This window comes from Chrysemys picta, chromosome 4 (genome assembly GCF_011386835.1).
Source record: "Chrysemys picta bellii isolate R12L10 chromosome 4, ASM1138683v2, whole genome shotgun sequence".
Classification (NCBI taxonomy): Eukaryota; Metazoa; Chordata; order Testudines; family Emydidae; genus Chrysemys; species Chrysemys picta.
In genome coordinates this window covers 12,668,767-12,688,099 of record NC_088794.1, presented here as the reverse complement: position 1 = coordinate 12,688,099, position 19,333 = coordinate 12,668,767, and the positions used below count along the sequence as shown (strand labels likewise).

The window sequence follows — 19,333 nt, the reverse complement described above, 5'->3', positions numbered from 1 at the left end:
AACTAGGGGCCACCAAATGAAATTAATGGGCAGCAGGTTTAAAACAAATAAAAGGCGCAATCAACCTGTGGAATTCCTTGCCTGAGGAGGTTGTGAAGGCTGGGACTATAACAGGGATTAAAAGAGAAGTAGATAAATTCATGGAGGTTAAGTCCATTAATGGCTATTAGCCAGGATAGGTAAGGAATGGTGTCCCTAGCCTCTGTTGTCAGAGGGTGGAGATGGATGGCAGGAGAGAGATCACTTGATCATTACCTGTTACGTTCACTCCCTCTGGGACACCTGGCATTGGTCACTGTCGGTAGACAGGATACAGACCTTTGGTCTGACCCGGTATGGCCATTTTTATGTTCTTACGAGAGATTTCTCTGCTTCTCATAAGAGACACAGCATCACTGGCAACACATTACATAAATTTCTCTGAACAAATCAACTGGGGCTTGCAATGGGTGAAGATCCCAAAACGATGCACCTCAGAGCAAAAACTTACCAAACTGCCTGATGTGATTTAGGGAAATTTCCTCCCCTCCTATTCAAATGACCACGGTTCCATGGAAGTGTGATGGGGCTATTAAAGAGGGCTCCCTATACTTTTAAACTGACCATCACCTACTTCTCCATCAAGCAGCCAAAGCAGCAAGGTGCCCTGTTGATTAACACAAATGAGATAAAGACTGCATTAAAGAATGCTTAGGTTTGGATTTAAGATATGTTCACACTGAGGTGCCAGCCTTCCTTTGCACTCCCTCACCCCAGCATACTGAAGTATTCTTACTGGGCACTATATTTCTTCTGTACTTTATCATAAGTCTCCCTTTCCCATCTACAAATACCCAGGATATAGGAGGGAGCCTGTAGGAGGGCTAAAGTTAACAGGATATTGGACATGGCAGCAGGTGCACATTTCAGTTATGCATGTGGATTTAAACAAAACTGAGTACCAATTTTTCTTGTGTTGGTACAATGCCAAGTGTAATGGGGACTAGTCCCTGAGTGGGGCTCCAAGGCACCTCTGCAATACAAATAATTTTCAGCAGTAGTTGCCAAACAAAAGCAGATCTTTGGCATTCAAAATACCACCGTGAAAGCCAAATTTTAAAATGCCTAGAAAGAAAAGGACTTACTTGTAATAACACATATGCAATGATTGTGTGTGTGGCTATCAGGACAAAAAGGAAGGAACAGCATCACAGTACCTGAAACTTCAGTTATATTTTGTAGCAGAAGCATAATTCTTTGGTATAAGGTCTGATCATTTCATTATATCCTAGAGTGCCTGGGACAAACTGTGATTAAGGTAAGACACACTCTTCATGAAATTTCAAGAGTGCAAGTTCAGAAACAGAGGAACAAGCATAGCAAATACTTGGGTTTGAGTAAGTAGCAAAGAATCAGTTGTAGAAATGACTGCATTAGACTGGTTTAAGGCAGTGAATTCTGTATTTTAAAACTGGTAGAGGGATTGGTATCTATCCCCATGAGGGAAGAGTAGCTACCTTTGGCAACTTAGCCAGTGATCTAGTATAAAATTTTCCTCTGTCAGATAAATTGACTCACAAAGAGCAGAGCACCTTGTTAATTTCAAATCTTGGTTTAAGCAGCTAACAACATGGATATTTTATATTAATTCACTGTAGCTGGATTTTATGTTTATGTTTTGAAATGGGATGACATGCAGATTAAGAGGCAACAGGAAGCAATTCACAGCAGTAAAGGATGAAGGCAGCAGGGGACCACACTAGGCTACCAGCAGGAGAGAAGGTCAGGCTGCCAGTAGGAGAGAAATCACACCAGGCTTCCAGCAGGAAAGCAATATTCTGACAGCTATATTTGACATCATCATCCACGTGGCAAACAAAGATCCAGCCATTATGCTGGAGTGTGTGGATGATACAAATATAAATAAGGCAAGAATTTTAATCTCTTTAAAAGGCTTTAACTGTAGTGTTAAGAAGCAAATATATTTCCCTTTTTGCTTTACACATAACTGCATCCAGTTTATTACTAAGGAAAATCTATTCAGTTTGAATCCGTGATGCACACTTGCTATTAGAATAAGGCCATTCATTCCTTTGGATTAAATACAAGCTCCAGTTCCTCTTACAGAATGGCCTAGTGACTTGCACTAAACTATTAACGTTAACTTTTCTTGCACTGTCACTAGTCAGGGTTATTTCTTCCTTCCATGCCATGTTATCGTACGTGGCTGAAAAATGTTGGACAGCATTTTGCCCTTTGGGTAGTTCCAGCAAGACCTATGGCATAATTTAAAAACTGCACCTAGGACTATGGACAGGTGCCTTATACACTGAAAAAGATAGATGGCCTAGACAAGAGAAATAATGAGAGCAAAGCAGCAAACCCTGGATCTGCCAGACAAGCCGAAGTGCCAGGAAATGCGAACAGCAGCTTTTGCAAAGACCAGCAAAAGCTCTTTCTAAAGGTCATGGAGGTAGTAACCACAGCAATGAAGCCACTCTCATCAATAAATTCAAAACCTTGCCCCAAGAAAGAACTTGTTCCATCTATGGCCTTGATGATATCATGCCCTCTAATGGCTCTTATGAAATGAAGCATGCATACAAGCTTAAGGTACCTGCATGAGGTTTAGTATCTGACAATGCTCAGATGTTTACGGCTATCAGAAGCCAAAGAAAGTTAGAAAAATGTTTATTTCAGGTATAAGAAATACAAAAACAAATAGATATGGTTCTAAGAACCACTGATTCACACATGAAATCCTTGTGCATTCAGTCTATGGAGCAGGATTTTTTTTCCTGAATCTGCTCTATCTCCTCCTAGTCTTTAAAACAAGAAACTGAGAACTGATGATGGTTTTCCATCTCATTACACATGCAGATATTAGAGAGCCTAAGGACACGTGGCCTCTCCACAAAAAAAAGTTGCAAATGTGCTGCAGTGAATGGCAGGGGTCAGACCTCAGAAGTCTTGCTCGATGTTCTCCTTGTTGGCCTCCCCATGCTGCTGTTTAATTTGTAAGATTTCGTTTTCTAGTTGCACAATCGTTCGCTCAATCTCATAGTTTTTACTGACCAGAGACACCCACCTGGAACAGAACATATAAAAACCCAGAGTTTAAATACTAATTAAGACTGTTCAGAGCAATAACTGTTTCTATAATTAAAGGAAGGTAGCTGCACCCTTGGATCAATCCATTAGATACAAACAAGGAAATAGTTCCTCAATATCTGATAAACTTCAACCACTACATATGACCAATTTAAACAGACTAAGTGATGGAACGTTCATTCTATTTACTTGATAAACCACAATGTGCAAAACCTGACGCATTCAGATTCCTGTCAGTTAGAAAACTAAGAGTTTTAGAAATAAAGTAAGTTCTGTAGGTGATTTCAAATTGCTAATGTGTCCTCTGTCCTCCCCATTCAGTCACTGCTTCAAGCAGCCACACTTGAATTACCCAGTTAAACAACTACACCTCTACCTCGATATAACACGACACGATATAACACAGTAAAGCAGTGCTCTGGGGGGCGGGGCTGCGGACTTCAGCGGATCAAAGCAAGTTCGATATAACGCAGTTTCACCTATAACGCGGTAAGATTTTTTGGCTCCCGAGGACAGTGCTATATCGGGGTAGAGGTGTATAACCTGCAGCTAGTGTTACTGATAAAAGATGCGCAAGGTGATGCCAATCCTGTGAAGGCATCTAACTGGGTCACCAAAAGCCTGTCATAGGCTATCCTCTCCGAGGGAGAAAAAAAAAAACATGCTGAATGTGTATCTGGGGAAGAATTAGATTAAGAGAAGGAGATTTTAGACACTTACGTTGACTCCATCTCTCGTAGCTTAGACCCAGCTGTGAGCTGCATGTTCTTTCGCTGCCAGTTGAGATCTTGAATGTTTTTCCTGGGAGAAAATGTTAATTGTTTAACCACACAATTGCATTCACTTTTTCTGCTGCCCTGGAAGTTTAACATTTGCTATTGTGCTTGAAATGCAGCCCAACTCCCTTACTCAGCTACTGGAAAGGATCCTGGATACCCAAATGCACAGCACCAGAAGCATGGAGCTCAGTCACAGGCATGCATATAAACTAAGCCTAAGTATCAAGTCTAAAGAGAAAGCGGACTGTGGACATAAAATTCTGTAAAATGAAACTCAAACATGCTAGTAGGGCAGGAAGAGCAAAGAGTGTTGAAGTGTCTGAGCTCAGAGTTCTGTTTTGTCCAGTCTGAGAAAAATCAGGATGCTTAAACTAAACTGCACCATTCTCATGAAGCCAACAATGATATCTTTGGATGGAAGGGGCTCCAGACAGGCTGGGAAGAGCTGGATACACAGAGACCATTTAGATTTTGTATTAAATAAAATTAGAACACTGATGAGGTTCTTGCTTTTGTCAGTCTCAATACCCAGATTGCATATCCAAGTTTGTTCTGGAACACTTCCCAAACTCCAGCAAAGAGCCCTATCACCCCTGCTTCCCACACTCGCTGTATCTCAGAAACTAATCCTAAATTGCCCAAGAAAAACAGGCAGTGGTGAGAAATGGTGTGCTAGGCAACTTCGCCCTTCCCTCTGACAAGGATCCACACAGTGTTACATGAGATTGTCACCTTCAGACTGGACTACTGTAATTTGCTGTATCTGAGTCTGAAGGTATAATCCATGAAAAAGCTCCTGCTTGTACGGAATGCACCAGTCCATCTCAGCAGGATGAGCTGCCATGATCAGGTCACCCCTGTTCCCTACACCCTCCACTGGTGACCAATCTGCATTTGCTGTCTATTCAAGACTGTAGCCCCGATCAAAGCAATCAACAAGCCAAACCTCACACTAGCCACCAGATAGACCTGCCAAAACTATTGGAATGCTCTGGGCAAAAATAACTCCAAGCCGTCGGAGCCCATTACCAGTAGCTGTTCTTCGAGGAGGATCCACTACTGCTGGGTAGGGGTCCAGGCAGAAACAGTTTGTATGGATTGGAAACAGGTGGAACTGTAGTGAGTTTGTCCAAAAATGATGGACTAATTCACCACCTGCTGCTTCAGCACAAAACCAAAAGAAATATGACCAGGTCCTCTTCTCTACAACCCTGGCAGCAGCCTAGGGCTGAGTGGAGGCCTTTCTATACCTGTTATTGGGGAATTCCCTTTAGAGTTCCTTCCAAGTTTGAACACAAGGATGAGAAAGGGCAGCACTTACCTCAATTTCTGTAGTTCTTTCTGAGCTTGTTCGATCATATGAACCAGGTGTCTAATAAGCAAAGATGAAAAGTGTAAAAACAGGAGAACACATGGAATTTATCAGCTCACTCAGCGCTATACAATCAATAGAGGGAAGCGAAAAAAAACAAAGATTGGTGTGTCATTTATTTCTCCAAAATGATATGAACAACACGATGGTCATACTCCCCACCCAGGCCAAGATGTCTGATATTTGCACCTCACCTTGAAGAGGCACACTGTATCTTATACAATCATTTTACAGTAAACCTGCATGATTTGGGTTGACCTGCTGCTGGGGAACAATTAAACACAAAGGCTCTAAGCTGAAAAATGCACCTCAAAACGCAACAGGCAAAATTACTGACAAGGCTTTTTATTGGTTTACAAGCGTGATGCTAAACTTTGAGCAAAACGTCCCTTGGAAACCTGTATTTGGAAAGATAAGAATATGCTCAAATTGGAGCACATTATTCCCCATAATTTTCCTACTCAAATAAGAAAAATAAAGGTTAATGAATAATTTAGGACGCACACATATTGAACTATAATATCCAAAGATGAAAAATTGCTGAATGTTAAAAAAAGTTGACATTTTGTTAGTTTAATGTTAATAGTTTATGACCATGTATAGAGAACGAGCTAGATAGACCAGTGTAACACTTATGCTAAGGCTTTGGCCTAGTCTTTGCTTGACATGAGTCTTGCCAATTTCTCTCTTAGGAAGACTTGCTTAAATGATGTTCACAGCTGATAGGACATTTTATTTTGTTCACAGAATGTATTGTGTTGGAGGACACAGACAAGAGAAAGTTAATCATTACAATAAAATACACAAAACGTCATGCAAAACTAACGTGGATACGAGAACGAATAGATATAAACTTGCCGTGGGGAAGTTCAGGCTAGAAATTAGACGAAGGTTTCTGACCGTCAGAGGGGTGAAATATTGGAACGGCCTTCCGAGGGAAACGGTGGGGGCGAGGGACCTGTCTGGTTTTAAGATTAAGTTAGATAAGTTTATGGAGGGAATGGTTTAATGGTAAAACATAGTAGTCAAGGAAAACCAAGCAATGGTAGGTAAATAGCATAATGGCTAAAAGGGGTCAGGATGGAGACTCTTGCCTATATGCTCGGGGTCTTGCTGATCACCATATTTGGGGTCGGGAAGGAATTTTCCTCCAGGGCAGATTGGCTGAGCCTCTGGAGGTTTTTCGCCTTCCTCCGCAGCATGGGGCAGGGATCTCTAGCAGGAGGGTCTCTGCCGATTGAAGTCACTAATAACAGGATTGGGGACTTCAGCAGCAGAGTCCAGGGAAGGGGTGGGGACGGTTTTATGGCCTGCAGCATGCAGGGGGTCAGACCAGATGATCATAATGGTCCCTTCTGACCTTAAAGTCTATGAGTCTATGCTAAAAAGTCCCCGGATTGGGAAAAGCAGGAGTAAGGTGACACGAAGATAATGTGGACAACATAAGTTACATACATTAAAGTTTGTGCATGTGTATTGTATGTGTTATGTAAGATACAGTGCTTAATGTTGATTGAATGCATATGTGATGTTGAAAATTATTAAAAATTACAAAGTGAACAAGGACTGAAGTTGGAGAGTATCTTCCAGAGATTGATATGACCATCATGAAGTGAAGAAGAGCTTCCTGTTCTCCTGGAACTCAGTAACTTGGGACCCTACCTGTTCCATTTTATCTGTTTGTTATCTGTCACATAAATATGATCAGAAACTAGAAGTGACAATATTTGTACATTTTCAGATAGAATCAAAGACAAAACCTGACTCAGCATAAATTGGGTGGACTCATGCTTCAGTTTCCCACCTTACACTTCAGTTAAGGACACAAACATCTACCAGGAATTCTCCAACCTCTTTCATTCTGTAGAACTCAGAGCTTCTCTCAGAATCTCTGCAAATGCCTCAATCCTGCTTCTGCCTAGGTTTTAACATACTCCATTCTGCAAACCACCCAGGAAGGGCTCCACAAATTAGTTTATAACTGAAGAAGTTATATGGAAAACACCTGGAGAACTGAAAATTGACACCACTTTTGTCCAATATTTTCAGAAGAAAAGAAGGGACTGCTTACTCGTTATACACTTTCCAAGCATTGCAGCCATGCTGAGACATTAACTCCAGATTCTCAATCCGAACAGCCTGATGCTCCAGCTGAGCCATTGAGTTATTAACACATTCTTGCCAGGCTGTGATATCATTCTTCTGACCCGAAGATGGAGCAGGCAGCTCATACCTGAAATAAAGCCAACCAGAAAAATTTGTCTCTAAACACAATGTCTCAACTACAATTAAGGTCATTGCATTTAGACCTTCTAGAACCAATTTTGCTCAGAGGCACAAACACTGACCTAGTGTCAAACCTAATGCAGAGAAAGCCATCATCTCAGAACTAGATAGAGAAAATAGAGGAAGGAGTCTTGTTGTCCACTTTTATTTAGTAAGAAACAATGCAACGTGCAGCTACTTGTCAAAATAAATGTAATGAGTGAAATACAGCATGTTACTGCTAGGAAAAAAACCAGCAGGTTCCCATTTCAAATTGTCAGTATATTTAACAGAGCTGGGCTGACCTACACAACAGGAAAGGTTATCTGCTGAAACTTAAGGGTGGTCAGCCAATCGTGTGTCTCGGCTGGATCTCTCCCCACTCTGGCAATCCTGAGTTTCCAATAAAGAGGGGTTGAAGCTGTTTGAACTTGCCAAGGAGTCTAAGGCTCCATGGTTGCATCATCTAAAAAAAAGATGTGATTTTGGCTTCTCTGTCCCTCCTGTTAGAAAAGGTGACTATGTGTTTTAAAGAAAGGTAGCCCTAAATAAAGCTGCAACATTTTCAACAAAACAAAGCCTTATTAAAAGCAGTTGCACAAATAAGGACAGATCTACACTCAAAATGCTGCTTTGGCGCAGCTGCACTGATACAGCTGCGCCACTGTAGCACTTAAGTGAAGACGCTCCTATGCCAACAGGAGAGCTTTTCCCCTAATTAATCCATCTCCCCAACAGGCAGTAGCTGTATCAATAGGAGAATCTCTCCCGTCGACCTGGCGCTGTCAACACAGGGGATTAGGTAGGTATAACCATGTCGCTTACGGGTGTGGATTTTTCACACCACTGATCTGAGAGACTTAGTTATACCGATACGGGTCTGTACTGTAGACCTGGCCTAAGAATCGTGCATTACACTGCTTCCGTCAGCAGGAGCACGCCTGCCAGGGTCTGGAACGGTTCCATCCAGACCAGGCCTTTCCCACTCAGCTCACAGCAGTCACCTGTGCGGACTCTCACTCACCTTTTCATGCTGAGGAGCTCTATGGGCTGCCGGGCTGCCAGGCGCTCAAACTCATTCCGCATAATTTCAGTCTGTTGGTGCAGAGCAGACAGTTACCCACAGCCAAGTAGGGGGAAGGAGAGACCCAGAGTGCTCCCACCCCCGAGGGCAGGAGAGACTGAAGCCCTGCCACGCAGTGACTGATGGTGGCAGTTCTCTTTGCGCCCCAGCCCCACAGTGAGGGCACAGCTGGCCTCGTGCTGCAGCAGCCTCCTGGCAGGAGCCTGTAACCAGGAGACTTCAGGGCTTGGCTCTGGCCACCCACGGCACCTGCCTGGCTCACCTCAAAGGTGCTGTAGTCAGGTGTGGGCAGGTAGCTGAGGTAATTCTTAGTGGGCCGGTAGCGTCGCGTCTCCTCCTCCACCAGGGCGGCAGCCTAGAGGGAAAGAGCGCAGAGTAGAGCAGGGTCAGTGTACCGGGTTTTCCTGGACATGAGCTCTTTGGTGGTCCTCTGATTTCCGTCCACGTGGATTTTTGAAACTTAAAGAAATGTCCAGTATTTTTCCTTGCTAGCTGCAGATCAGACTGAGCCATAGGCACCTGCGCCCCCTGCTGCTGGGTCCCTGTCATTTCTCTGTCCCCACAGCTGTGCGCACAGGGCAACTGCCCTGTTCTGGTTATGGCCCTGTGTCGCCACCGATTGGTCCCTCCTCTGCATCACAGCTGCTGGGTCCTGCCAGGCCAGGCCCACAAGGTAAGCGGAGACGCTTGCCACGCTGTAGGGCCTCAGAGCACAACCGGGAATAGGGTGACCAGATGTCCCGGTTTTATAGGACAATCCCGCTTTTGGGTGTTTTTCTTATATAGGTTCCTATTACCTCCCACCCCCGTCCTGATTTTTCACACCTACTGTCTGGTCACCCTAACCGGGAGGGGGTGAGAGGTCCAGGCCTGGGCCTGGCCCCAGCTCCTACCCTGGGGAGGAGAGTCCCGTGGGGAGGTGCTGAAGGGCCTGGGCCAATCACCTTCCACCGTGACAGGGAGCAACACTGCCCCCCACCTTGAGAGTGAGACTGCAGGTACCCCCCCCGGTACCGCTCCCCCGTACACATATCATCATCATCCTCTTCTCCCCCCCCCCCGGTACCGCTCCCCCGTACACACATCATCATCCCCCCCCCCAGGTACCGCTCCCCCGTACACACATCATCATCATCCTCTTTCCCCCCCCCCAGTACCACTCCCCCGTACACACATCATCATCATCATCCTCTTCCCCCCCCCGGTACCGCTCCCCCCGTACACACATCATCATCCTCTCCCCCCGCCCCCCAGGTACCGCTCCCCCGTACACACATCATCATCCCTCCCTCCCCCCCCCCCCCCGGTACCGCTCCCCCGTACACACATCATCATACTCCTCTCTCCCCCGCCCCCCAGGTACCGCTCCCCCGTACACACATCATCATCATCATCATCCTCTCCCCCCCGCTAGTACCGCTCCCCCGTACACACATCATCATCATCCTCTCTCCCCCGCCCCCCAGGTACCGCTCCCCCGTACACACATCATCATCCTCTCCCCCCCAGTACCGCTCCCCCGTACACACATCATCATCATCCTCTCCTCCCCCCCCAGTACCGCTCCCCCGTACACACATCATCATCCTCCTCTCCGCCCCCCCCCCGGTACCGCTCCCCCCGTACACACATCATCATCCTCTCCCCCCGCCCCCCAGGTACCGCTCCCCCGTACACACATCATCATCCTCTCCCCCCCGGCACCGCTCCCGCGTACACACATCATCATCATCCTCTCCCCCCCCCCCCGGTACCGCTCCCCCGTACACACATCATCATCCTCTCCCCCCGCCCCAAGGTACCGCTCCCCCGTACACACATCATCATCATCCTCTTCCCCCCCCCCCCCGGTACCGCTCCCCCGTACACACATCATCATCCCTCCCCCCCCCAGGTACCGCTCCCCCGTACACACATCATCATCCCTCCCCCCCCCCAGGTACCGCTCCCCCGTACACACATCATCATTCCCCCCCCCCCCCGGTACCGCTCCCCCGTACACACATCATCATCCTCTCCCCCCGCCCCAAGGTACCGCTCCCCCGTACACACATCATCATCATCCCCCCCCCCGCCCCCGTACCGCTCCCCCGTACACACATCATCATCATCCTCTCCTCCCCCCCCCCGTACCGCTCCCCCGTACACACATCATCATCCCTCCCTCCCCCCCCCCGGTACCGCTCCCCCGTACACACATCATCATCCTCTCCCTGCCCCCCCCCGGTACCGCTCCCCCGTACACACATCATCATCCTCTCCCTGCCCCCCCCCGGTACCGCTCCCCCGTACACACATCATCCTCCTCTCCCCACCCCCGCAGGTACCGCTCCCCCGTACACACATCATCATCCTCTCCCCCACCCCAGGTACCGCTCCCCCGTACACACATCATCATCCTCTCCCCCACCCCCCCAGGTACCGCTCCCCCGTACACACATCATTCCCCCTCCCCCCCCAGGTACCGCTCCCCCGTACACACATCATCATCCTCTCCCTGCCCCCCCCCGGTACCGCTCCCCCGTACACACATCATCCTCCTCTCCCCACCCCCGCAGGTACCGCTCCCCCGTACACACATCATCCTCCTCTCCCCACCCCCCCAGGTACCGCTCCCCCGTACACACATCATCATCCTCTCCCCCACCCCAGGTACCGCTCCCCCGTACACACATCATCATCCTCTCCCCCACCCCCCCAGGTACCGCTCCCCCGTACACACATCATCATCCTCTCCCCCCAGGTACCGCTCCCCCGTACACACATCATCATCCCTCCCCCCCCCCCGGTACCGCTCCCCCGTACACACATCATCATCCCTCCCCCCCCCCAGGTACCACTCCCCCGTACACACATCATCATCCCCCCCCCCCCCGGTACCGCTCCCCCGTACACACATCATCATCCCTCCCCCCCCCAGGTACCGCTCCCCCGTACACACATCATCATCCCTCCCCCCCCCCAGTACCGCTCCCCCGTACACACACCATCCTCTCCCCGCCCCCCAGTACCGCTCCCCCGTACACACATAATTCTCCTCTCCCCCCCCCCCGGTACCGCTCCCCCGTACACACATGATTCCCCCTCCCCCCCAGTACACACACACACACACACACACACACACACACACACACACGTACGTAACCACCCCCCGTACACCCACGACACCGGCAGTGTACCCCAGGGGGCGGGGCCCAGCACTCACCGCCTCTCGTACGCCTGGCGCCTCGTAGCCCTGGTCGAAGTAGGGCAGCGCATCCACCGCTACCTCCCCGGCCACCAGCCCCGGACCCGACATGGCAGCAATGACCGCGCGCTCCGCCGCGCCTGCGCGGTGCCCCCACGCCACTACCCTCTTCGCGCCTGCGCCAGCCCCTTGCCCTCGGCGCGCAGGCGCAGAGACACGCGCTCCGTAGCTGCCCAACGCGCACGCGCAACCTGGAGCGCCTCATCCCGCCACTTCCCGCGTGGCCACGCCCCTCGCACGTGGGGTCTCCTCAGAGGCCGGGAATTGAAGAGCCGCCCTCGGGGCGCTGGGGAGCGTTGCTGCCCCAGCCCGGCCCATGCAGGGGCCGTTCCCGGCCCTCCCTCAGCGAGGGGCTGCGGACAGCTGAGGGAGCACCGCAGGCCCCACGCTGAGGGCTTTAGCCACGCTAGGCAGCTGTGCGGAAAGGCCCCATTCACAAAGTTCCTGAAGGGACATGGGTCCCAGGGTGCAGCCACCACCCTCGCTTTACCCACCCCCATGCCACTGGCCTGAGGATGAGGCAGGATGACTGACAAGATGCAGGTGGCTGTAGCCTCCATTTAGAACCAACCTCCCTGCTATAGCGCCTGCATGATGAGCATACACTGGGCTCGCCGTTACCCAAAAGGCCACAGTAACAAGTCCACATGGGCCCCAAAGGCACTTGTTTTAATAGGTTTAAAGTATGGTCACATTTTGGAACTGAACACTTTGGCTTAGATTTAATAAAAAATGAGCTTGTCCAAGAACTAGCTCTGACATTAAATCTTTTGGTTTTCTTTAAAACAGAATTGGAAAAAAGTGAGTTAACACATCTAAAGTTTCTTGTCAAAACAAATAGCAGCCAGGCATGGGAGATGCTTGAAGCCTCTGCTTCAGCTCTGAACTCTACTACCAGGCTTTATAGGGACTGCTACTATTCAGCCATGCACACAACTAACTTATCTCAAGTCCTGGCTTCTAGTTGAGGAGAGAAAGAAAAAGACTCTAGCCTCCAGCCAGCTTATAAGGCAGCTGTTTTCAGATGTAGACAACCTTCTGAGGAAGATGAGCTTGTTCTGTTTATAATCCTGTATCAGGAATTGATCACTGCTAGATGGCTATGTCAATCTAGTTCATGAATTCCATGTGCCAGCTCCTCCACCCAGAGCTAGTACTTTCTCATAGCCCTTAAGTTGACGCACCAGAGAAGACTTTTCACTTCACGCTTGGAGTCACTGTATATTACACACACTCAGCATTCAGTCAGTCTGTTTCAGTTACATGTAAACATCTGTTTATGGGACAGAACTCCATCAGAAACCAGCCTCGAGCTGCAGGCAGTGGCCCACAAAGACCCAGAGAATGGTTTGATTAATTGGTTAAACATAATAGGGCAACAGCATTAATTACTTTGTATAAATAACTGGCATAAATATATAAAATAAACCCAGGCAGCTACTGTAAACTGTTCAAACCATCATGGGACTGAATTACTATCACGTACTGTATCTATTCTTCCCCCACAACAGATGGTGAGGAATCCACATTTATCAACAGCAGAGAACGAAGATAGCTGTGTTTTGAGAGGGTGAGGAAAGGAAGAAATCTTATTTGTCCAACTTTTTAATTCCATGATAAAGGAACAAAGCAGCTAGAGAGAAAGTTTAGAGGAAGAAAGGATTTGTTTTTAAAATCCTTTTTTAAAAGATCTGGCTCAGCATCTGCATCCTTGAGCTACTTTCCTGTCATCTGCACCAATTCAACATTAAACAGTTTATTTTAATGCCAACATTTAAAGAATTAATAGGGCTCCCTATGCAGAGATGCCATTTTATCACAAAAAATTGCAGTTCCGTTTTGTGGAAGTCACCCAGACCAAACTTATAGCAGTTAAGTATATGTAATAAGGTAAAGGACAAGCATATTCCCTGTGTCTGTTTGCAGGGTGAGGAGCACTGGGCAGTATGAAATCAGAATATAGGACAAATCAGCAGAAAATAAGCTGACATTTTCACTTGGTTTTCAAAAATGTAAAGCTTTGTGATAAACAGCTAGGAAGTACAAATTACATTGAATGAGAAGCTATTTCTGAGTTCAGACCAACCAACAAAGAATATGGCTAGGTGCTATCAAAACCATACACCATGCATAGGGCAGTGCACTCGAAGGAAAGACGGCAAAAGGGAACTGAACAGCAGCCAGAGCAATCTTTCCAGCTCCTGAGGCAGCCCTGTGAACCCGCTGTGTACGCCAGTATTTGCACAGCCCATTCCCTGGACCCAGCATGACCAACAGCCCTGTCTCATGATTACATTCAGTCCTTAAATGCGGAATTGGTTTTAACCAAACAAAAAACTTTTCCTAAAGAATGGCTCAGCAGGCCAAGCAGCAAAAATATGGAGTCTGAAGCTTCACAAAGAGAAAAAGCTCCCCTTTAAAATTCCCCATCAGTGGGGATGAGGTGATTAGCGTATCCAGCATCAAGTTCTCCAGCTGCAGCCATTTCCAGTTGCCTCCACAACACTCCAGTGAAACCAGGCATAGGAAGTTGATGGATTGTACTCTTTTTGTTTCCATTTTCTCCCCGTATTTGAGCTTTCCATGGACTGAGCTGCATCTCAGTAAGTACATCTGACACACAATTTGGACAAGGCGGCAGCATTTGTATGCAAAATTCCTTTGTGTCCCAGTGATGACTACATCCCTCTTCATCAGTGTTTCAGCACCCGTGTTTTCACTTCCTTTGAAGAAATTTCATTTTACTTCCTACAGAGAAAAGGACAAGACAAATTAGAATCTGAAAAGGCCCCAGAATCAGAAATTAATTAAACAGAATGTCTTAAGTTTCAAAGCCATGTAAACCATCTTGGCCAACAGAATCACAGTCTGAGATGGAAATGACTTAAGGCTCTTCAGTTAATTCTCAGCCAATGCAGGATTGTTCCCAAATGCTTCATCTGGCTCTGTTTTATGTCTTCAGGTATGGGGCTAACACCATTCATTTTAGCCAAAGATTTCTCAACATGCATGTTGAGAAGTACCAAGTGGCACTGGCAGGGGATAGATTTGTAAAGAAATTAATTACAGCTCATTTTGAGTATTCTGGGGAATTAGCAGCACCCGAGAAAAGTAAAAGACTATGCAAGGTAGAAAATGTGCTCCCCTTTTGGCCACATTCTACCTGCTCAGTGGATACCTTTATATGCAGTCTCAACTGACCTGGCCAACAACAAAACCAAACATTTACCCAGACTGCGAAGAATTTTGTTCATCCCGCTTGGTTCAGTCTCCGGAATGGTCTCTAAATACTCCAAGGCACGGACCTCAAACAGGCCTAGGGAAGAAAAACATCATTTAGCCACTTGAGATGCAATGTGCAAAGAAATGGAACAAGCCACACCACTGATAACAAAAAGCATAATCTATTCGAGCCCCATCTTGCAGGCACAAACTTTTGCAGGTCTCACCTTTGACCCCACTCTTACGGAGTTCCCGATCCTGTATGAATCCTGCAAACATCTGTGTTTCCATGAACAGGTCCAGGAAATGACGCACATTGCGGGAGGTGTGGGACTTTCGAAATGGCTCTCGCTGGAACACCCGCTCTCCTTTCTCTGTGACATTCATGTGCAAGGAGTAATGTCCTACAATCTCCACAAAGAACTGTACAAAGGCCTCAGAGACCAGGGAGTTCAGAGTTACATCACCTACCAAGAGGACACAAAAGTCATTATTTCACACAGCAGCAGTCTCCTGGGAGAATATCTCCTTCACTCCTCCTAAAAGCCCAGCCGAGTAACAGCCATCCTTCTGTCTGAATAGGGCTAGATGGGTCACCACCATTGTGATGGGGGTAACATATAGGAATTGCACCAGACACACAAATTGGTATCAGAACTTAATTTGAGTGATTGCTTAGTACAGACCTGCTGATAAACTTGCCTGGAATGATTCACTGCTTTGCAAAACACTTTTGAGATAAGCAAGTTTAAAAGCTACTGTATAAAACTCTGATTCTGCACATAACGGTGTCAGACTACACTCTGAAGTACAGAAACTCTCTCATCTCTGTTTAATGAAGAGACCCTATTGATGTGCCTTGAGTATAAGGATTACACAAACTCAAAAAGAAGAACAGGAGTACTTGTGGCACCTTAGAGACTAACAAATTTATTAGAGCATAAGCTTTCGTGGACTGTAGTCCACGAAAGCTTATGCTCTAATAAATTTGTTAGTCTCTAAGAATCATAGAATCATAGATTATAGGACTGGAAGGGACCTCGAGAGGTCATCGAGTCCAGTCCCCTGCCCGCATGGCAGGACCAAATACTGTCTAGACCATCCCTGATAGACATTTATCTAACCTACTCTTAAATATCTCCAGAGACGGAGATTCCACAACCTCCCTAGGCAATTTATTCCAGTGTTTAACCACCCTGACAGTTAGGAACTTTTTCCTAATGTCCAACCTAGACCTCCCTTGCTGCAGTTTAAACCCATTGTTTCTGGTTCTATCCTTAGAGGCTAAGGTGAACAAGTTCTCTCCCTCCTCCTCATGACACCCTTTTAGATACCTGTAAACCACAAGGTGCCACAAGGACTGTAGTCCACGAAAGCTTATGCTCTAATAAATTTGTTAGTCTCTAAGGTGCCACAAGTACTCCTGTTCTTCTTTTTGCGGATACAGACTAACACGGCTGCTACTCTGAAACAAACTCAAAAATACTACCAAGAGAACAGGCGCTCTCTCACGTGGATCAGGCAAATCTAGGGCACTGCATTTCTCATTCTGCCTTTTTATAATCCACCCAAATAGAAAAGCTTCTCAGTGAGATCACATGGAAATAACTTGTTAGCATGTGGCCCCAGCCACTTTCCACCATTTATCTTTAATTTGCAGGTTTTCTCATCTCGGCCAGAGAAAATCTTTCAGGCTTCCATATAGGCAAACACTTTGATACAATCACCTTGTGCGTAAATCTGCTCCTGGGACAAAATTTCATTTCGTTCCTCCAAAATCTGTACAAGCGCGGCCTGGAGTTTATGAGGTAGGATCTCATCCTCGTCTGATACCTAAACAAAGAGATGGCTCTTATGGCACATGTATTACATCTCACATCAAGACAGACTGTCCACGACGAAGAGAGAAAGGGATGCTGGTGACATGCTAGTTTAAGTGATCATATCGGAGTTACTCTATGGAATGGTGTCCACATGTATTGACAGCATAGAATGTGTGCCTTGTGGCCACAGAAATGAAAACATGACAAGCAAATATAAACATTTAAACCAGATTCTTGAAGCAGCTAAATTCAAATTCCCATATTACAGATACTCGATACAAAACGAGACTTTCACGTCTGACACACCCAGTATGCAGATCCAAACTCTGAACATGCCCATGATAAAACACCAAACAAAATTTATTGTGGAGAAAGAGCAAATTAAAAGGTCAGTCTTGGTGAGGCACTGATCCTTTAATACCTGTGTCTATCAGAATCCATGTGCTGGCTGCAATGCAAAGTAGAACAGTGAGTCAAAGAGAGAATTCTCAACGGGGGAAAAAAGGCAATAAGATCATATCAGTACCATAATGGAAATGGAATTGCTTCCGCAAGGACATTTATAGTCTCTGTAGGACTTTATAAACCTAAGTCAAAGAAAAAATGGGAAATATTGTCCTGTGAACCAAGTATAACTGAGATCAGGAAAGTTACTTAAACCTCCCTGCCTCAGTTTCCCCTTCTTTTGGGGATAATACAGAGTTGCCTCCTGGGGTGTCAAAATGCTTAGCCAAATTTGTATGGCACTAAAGTGTGAAGTGCTAGTGAAGTGATATTATTTGAAAAGGAACTATAATCAAGTGGAATATCCAGCATTCTAAAATTAACAAACAGCTGAGAGAATGCACTATGACCACTAGTCCCAAATCATAATGCTTTATTTCTACCTAGGGAATTGTTACACACACGCTAAACAATACTCTACCATGTATATACAGCAACTCTCATTTGAGGATCTCAAAGCATTTTTCAAACAATAGAGAATATTTGAGACTAGCATAAAATCAAGTGAGCAGTAGTGTTTTTTCAAAAAAACCAAATCTAGGAAACTAACTGACTAGACAACAAGGATAGAAACCTTGTGGAGAACAAATGCCCAGAATAGAAGGGAGGCCAAAACACAGGCAGGAAAACTGTTGGGAAACAAATATCTCTAGGCCCTAAACGGAATAAAGCACCTCAAAATGCAACTGGCAAAATTACTGACAAGGCTTTTTAATGACTTAAAAGTGTGATGCTAAACTATAAGCAAAAAGTCCCCTGAAAACTCATGCTTGGAAAAAAGATAATATGCTGATATTAAGATCATGTTGTTCCCCATAACTTTCCTACTCAAGTAAAAAGTAAAGGTTATGTTAATGAATAATTTAGGATGATTCATATATACTTAATTGTAATATTAAACTATGAAGAAAATTGCTGAATGGTAGAAAATAAAGGGTTACATTTTGTTAGTTTAATGCTGATGTACTGTTAATGATTTATAACAGAATGGAAAACAAAAAAAATTATGAAAGTTTGGGTAAATGTATAACTGGCTATATAGGATGTTAAATAGTGTTGATTGAAGGAAAGCCAATGAAAACGTAATGTGTAAAGATATAAGAAACCAAGTGAATGAAGGCTCAAGCTGGAGAACACCAGTCCAGAAATTGAGATGACCATCATGAAGTGTATAAGAGCTTCCTGGTACCTTGGAAATCGGTAGCATGGGCTCCTACCTGTTCCGTCTTTTCTGTTGACTGTCTGTTTTTTATACATATATATGATAAAAAATTAGAACTAACAATATTGTGTTTGAAAATTTATAAAGGGAAAAACTGATTAAGCCTAAATTGAGTGGACTCGTGCCTCAGTTTCCAACCTTACAATGCCCGACCATCTCATTCCACATCAGAATCTGAGCTGCCTTACCTTGAACAGAAGGCCAGAGTGAGGTCAAAGCAACACGGAAGCCTAGTGTTCTTACTCCACCGAGAAAGCACTTACAGATATCTGGGCCAGTCCTAAGCATAAGCCAAGTAAGTAGTACCTTGATTGAGGGTCATGTATGCCATGCAAACTCTGGAACTTGCAGGCCAGTACCATCTCCCTCTAACAGAGAATCAGAAGGAAGGCACCACTTTGTCCTATCCTTTGAGCCCTGCAGATCTAGGTCTGTTTGGGCTGGTACTTGGTTGGGTTTCTTGCACATATTTATCCTGTGATGCCCTATGGAGTGACTCTTTGTCCTACATGCTGGGCAGCCATCAGAAAGGTTATTTCACTCACCTGTTGCAGAAAGCTGTCAGCACAAAGATCAACAATCAGTACCTAGGGAAAGAGGAGCAGACACATTAATCATTATTATGCCTAGCTGAACTATGCAGCTATAGAGAGAAAAGCACCAGTCACAGCACCACGTAAGCCACACATTTTACACAAACGTATCCAGCCTTTCAAATCAGTGAA

At 46.0% G+C, this 19,333-nt stretch overlaps 2 protein-coding genes across 10 annotated transcripts in view; both read right to left on the bottom strand.

Annotated features, from left to right (window-relative positions):
- Positions 1–2,654: 2,654 nt before the first annotated feature.
- On the bottom strand, positions 2,655–11,982 carry BCAS2 (BCAS2 pre-mRNA processing factor). Its single transcript, XM_005294919.5, has 7 exons — positions 11,796–11,982; positions 8,853–8,945; positions 8,531–8,601; positions 7,313–7,474; positions 5,191–5,241; positions 3,811–3,891; positions 2,655–3,067 (listed from the first exon to the last, which is right to left on the bottom strand). The coding sequence occupies exons 1-7, from the start codon at positions 11,886–11,888 to the stop codon at positions 2,941–2,943; spliced, it is 678 nt and encodes a 225-aa protein (XP_005294976.1). The 5' UTR covers positions 11,889–11,982; the 3' UTR covers positions 2,655–2,940.
- A 1,063-nt stretch (positions 11,983–13,045) lies between these two features.
- The window catches only part of DENND2C (DENN domain containing 2C), a 51,428-nt gene continuing 45,140 nt past the window's right edge, over positions 13,046–19,333 (bottom strand). For all 9 annotated transcript variants that reach the window (XM_005294923.4, XM_024108273.3, XM_065591400.1 and 6 more), the window contains 5 exons: positions 19,154–19,195; positions 16,787–16,892; positions 15,287–15,526; positions 15,067–15,153; positions 13,046–14,585 (listed from right to left, as the gene is read on the bottom strand). In XM_005294923.4, the coding sequence (XP_005294980.2) occupies positions 14,554–14,585; positions 15,067–15,153; positions 15,287–15,526; positions 16,787–16,892; positions 19,154–19,195 (507 nt within the window). In that variant the 3' untranslated portion in view covers positions 13,046–14,553. The remainder of the gene's footprint in view (positions 14,586–15,066; positions 15,154–15,286; positions 15,527–16,786; positions 16,893–19,153; positions 19,196–19,333) is intronic.

What these genes read in the sequence shown, in the direction of transcription:
- BCAS2 (XM_005294919.5), bottom strand. Translation starts at nt 11,888, where the DNA reads ATGTCGGGTCCGGGGCTGGTGGCCGGGGAGGTAGCGGTGGATGCGCTG. An exon ending in GAGCTCCTCAGCATGAAAAG is followed by an intron (nt 7,475 to 8,530) that starts GTGAGTGAGAGT and finishes GCTTTATTTCAG; the next exon opens with GTATGAGCTGCCTGCTCCAT. An exon ending in AAAGAACTACAGAAATTGAG is followed by an intron (nt 3,892 to 5,190) that starts GTAAGTGCTGCC and finishes ATTTTCTCCCAG; the next exon opens with GAAAAACATTCAAGATCTCA.